Consider the following 3,126-nt stretch of genomic DNA (forward strand, 5'->3'; position numbering starts at 1 on the left):
GTGATCCTCGGTGCTCTTGCCCGAGTCAGCTTCTTAGGGCTTTGCCTTAGCTCCAGAGTCCCGGGCTTTTGCCAGTTTTCAGTGGACAAGTTCTGCTTCTTGAGCTAAGACAAGACTGTCCCATTCTGGTGGCTCTAGGAATCCTTCAGCGGCCTGCTTTCCCTTCTTGCTGCTACACCAAAATGAAGGTTGTGCTACCAGCTCTTCTGCTTTGGGAACAGTCTCTCAGACTAGGCTCGCTCTAATCCAGAAAGGACATCATTTTTAAGTGTTTACGTTTTCTTAGCGTTTATGTTTCTTCTCTTTATGAGAGACCACTCACCCTTTACCTTAGGTCTTTCTACTAGACAGAACTAGGCCATGCAGTGCATACATGTTCTCGTCCCCCTCTCTCTGCGTCTCTCTGTCTTTCTCTCGTATTTGCAGGGGTGGTTATTGTGTTTTCCAAGTCAGCCTGAGCTGGCCTTGAACTCCTGATCCTCTTGCCTCAGCTTTCCAAGTCCTAGGATAGCAGGTATGTAACCACTACGCCTGGGTTAGCTCAGCTTTCTGTATTCGGGTTCTCTCTCACAGGGTTCTGGGTGAAAGCTCAGGGAGATGTTTCTTTAGAGAATTTTTTTCTTAATGGGAGAATGTGAGCAAGAAAGCTTAAAATAAGACTCAATCATAGAAGCACAAAGCATCTCAGCACACAGTAAGTCACTCAGGGATGGGCTGTTCTTGCCAGAAGCATTTGAAGAATGTTCAAGAGAAGACGTTGCTCCGTCTCTGCCTGTGATCACCGGAGCTGTGCAGACTGAGAAGCAGCTCTCACTGTGCAGAGGCGATATTATGATACTATAATACAAGATAACATGATGACGTAATTCTCGGAGCTCTGGGATTCTGGAGTTAGCATTGGCTGATAGGGTGGTTCCTGTTTCCATAGTCTATGTCCTGGGGAAGAATCTGCTAACACAAGCCCGGTGGTTCCACATCCTTGGGATGCTGATGTTCTTCTGGTCATCCGCCCATCAGTACAAGTGCCACGTCATTCTCAGCAACCTCAGGAGGAACAAAAAAGGTGACATCTCTCCCGGCGCCTCCCAGATGGGCCCTCCGGGGGTGGCTTTCTCCGCCCTTCATTCCTTCCTTTCAGGTCCCTGTCCATATCAAATTCTCATTTTTTGACAAGACACCTTCCTGAGTCGTGATCCTCCCATTGGTTAAATGGAGTGGCAGATCTCCCTTCCGGATCTGACAGTCTGTAATTCTGTCCTGTACCCACCTCTGGGGACAGCATCGCACATGTGACTGATCAGCGTGTGGAAAGCTCACATTAGTATGGGGTAGCGTGATCCAGCAAAAGGAAAGAAACTGAACTTCCTAGTTAGGCTGGACTGACTCCTCATGTGTGCAGTTTGCAGGATTCTTGTTTTATAGACGAGGAAACTGAGGCACAGTGAGACTGAGCAATTTATGTGAAGTTACACAGATATCAAGTGGGAGAGGCAGCATTTGAACTCATGCACCCTGACTCTGGCATCTGAGCCCTTGTGTGCTGTGAGAACTGATGGGAAACCTGAACAAAGACTCTTTCAGATTTGTTTTTTTTTTTTTCTGTTTTTTTGTTTTGTATTTATTGTTGTTTTTGTTGTTTTAAGATGGGGCCACTAGTATATCCCTCGCTGTCCTGGAACTCCCTTTGTAGGCCAGGCTGGCCTCGAACTCGCAGAGGTCCACCAGCCTCTACCTCCCGAGTGCTAGGATTAAAGGTGTGCTCCACCATGCCCAGCAGGCCTTCTCTTTTCCTGAGACATAGTCTCACTGTGCAGCAGTGGCTGGCCTCGAACTCACAGAGATCTACCTGCCAGTGCCTCACAAGTGCTGGGATTAAAGCCATGCTGTACCACGCCTGACTCTGTGGTTGGTGACCGGTGGAAATGTGAGGGGATGGTTGTTTCCTACGGGGGGTGGGGGTGGGGGTGATACTTGCTGGAGGTCCTGTCAATGGTTTAGGAGGCGGAGTGGTTAACCACCGCCACCTCTCTGTTTCAGGTGTGATCGTTCACTGCCAGCACAGGATCCCCTTCGGAGACTGGTTCGATTATGTGTCTTCAGCCAACTACCTTGCAGAGCTGATGATCTACATCTCCATGGCGGTCACCTTTGGGTTCCACAACTTAACCTGGTGGCTGGTGGTGACGTACGTCTTTTTCAGCCAGGCCTTGTCTGCGTTCTTCAACCACAACTTCTACAAGAGCACTTTTGTCTCCTACCCGAAGCATAGGAAAGCGTTCCTTCCATTTTTGTTTTAAGGCAGCCTTTGTGGTGGAGAATGCGAGCCAGGTGACAGATTCTGTTCCTAGAGACACTGAGACAAAGGGAATGTTTGCCATTCCCTGTTCTACTGCAGTGCTGCGGAGCATTAACTGGGAGAGCAGTGCTCCCGGAGAAGACATTCCTGCCGAGCTTTGCAGAGGCAGCCGACTGCAGTAAATGGGCATCTCTGAGCTGATTTACGGTTGACACTAACCAGGAGTATAAACAGTTTTGCATGCATGCATGCTTGAGCCTCCCCCCCTACCCCCTACCCCTCTCTCTTTTGTACAGGAATTAAAATGATCATCTGTGGCTGGGAACAGTGAACTGGACTGAGTGTCATGGGATATCCTAGGTTTTTAATAAATGTTACATGTCAGTAACAACAGAAACCTCTAAAAATCATAGGAATGTGTGATACCACCCCAGTGGGTGCAAGGAGAAAGGAGTTTATTGGAATTAGTTAACATTCTGAATTTTATCACCAGTATCTCCAGTTACCTGACCAGTGCTTTGCCTGCCCTGAAAACCAGCCTGATAATAAGTTTGGGAACCTCTTTGATTGAATCCTCTTTTTGACGTTTGTACTGAATAAAACTCGGGAAATAAACTATTTTTATACTTATGCGTACAGACATGCCCTGAACCGGGAGAACTGAAAGCAGCAGCCTTACTCTGCCGTGACTCAGTAGTCCCTGATGCCTGGGTCTGTTTCAACTAGTAGAGCCAAGCCTAAAGGTACGAGGAATGGCGCCACACCTATTCAGATGCTTCTTTCTGTTAAGGGAAATATCCAGCTGGATTAAAGGGAAGTAGAGGCATGGG

General features: G+C 48.0%; 1 protein-coding gene across 2 annotated transcripts in view; it reads left to right on the forward strand.

Moving 5' to 3' along the window:
* Positions 1-2,922, forward strand: part of Srd5a3 (steroid 5 alpha-reductase 3) — a 13,279-nt gene extending 10,357 nt beyond the window's left edge. The window contains exons 5-6 of one of the 2 annotated variants that reach the window (XM_005359365.3): positions 929-1,063; positions 2,038-2,922. In XM_005359365.3, coding sequence (XP_005359422.1) covers positions 929-1,063; positions 2,038-2,297 — 395 coding nt within the window. In that variant the 3' untranslated portion in view covers positions 2,298-2,922. The remainder of the gene's footprint in view (positions 1-928; positions 1,064-2,037) is intronic. The other variant, XM_026785323.1, reaches the window with a different exon arrangement.
* The last annotated feature ends 204 nt before the right edge of the window (positions 2,923-3,126 follow it).

The sequence above is a fragment of the Microtus ochrogaster genome, linkage group LG1, assembly GCF_000317375.1.
Source record: "Microtus ochrogaster isolate Prairie Vole_2 linkage group LG1, MicOch1.0, whole genome shotgun sequence".
NCBI lineage: Eukaryota > Metazoa > Chordata > Mammalia > Rodentia > Cricetidae > Microtus > Microtus ochrogaster.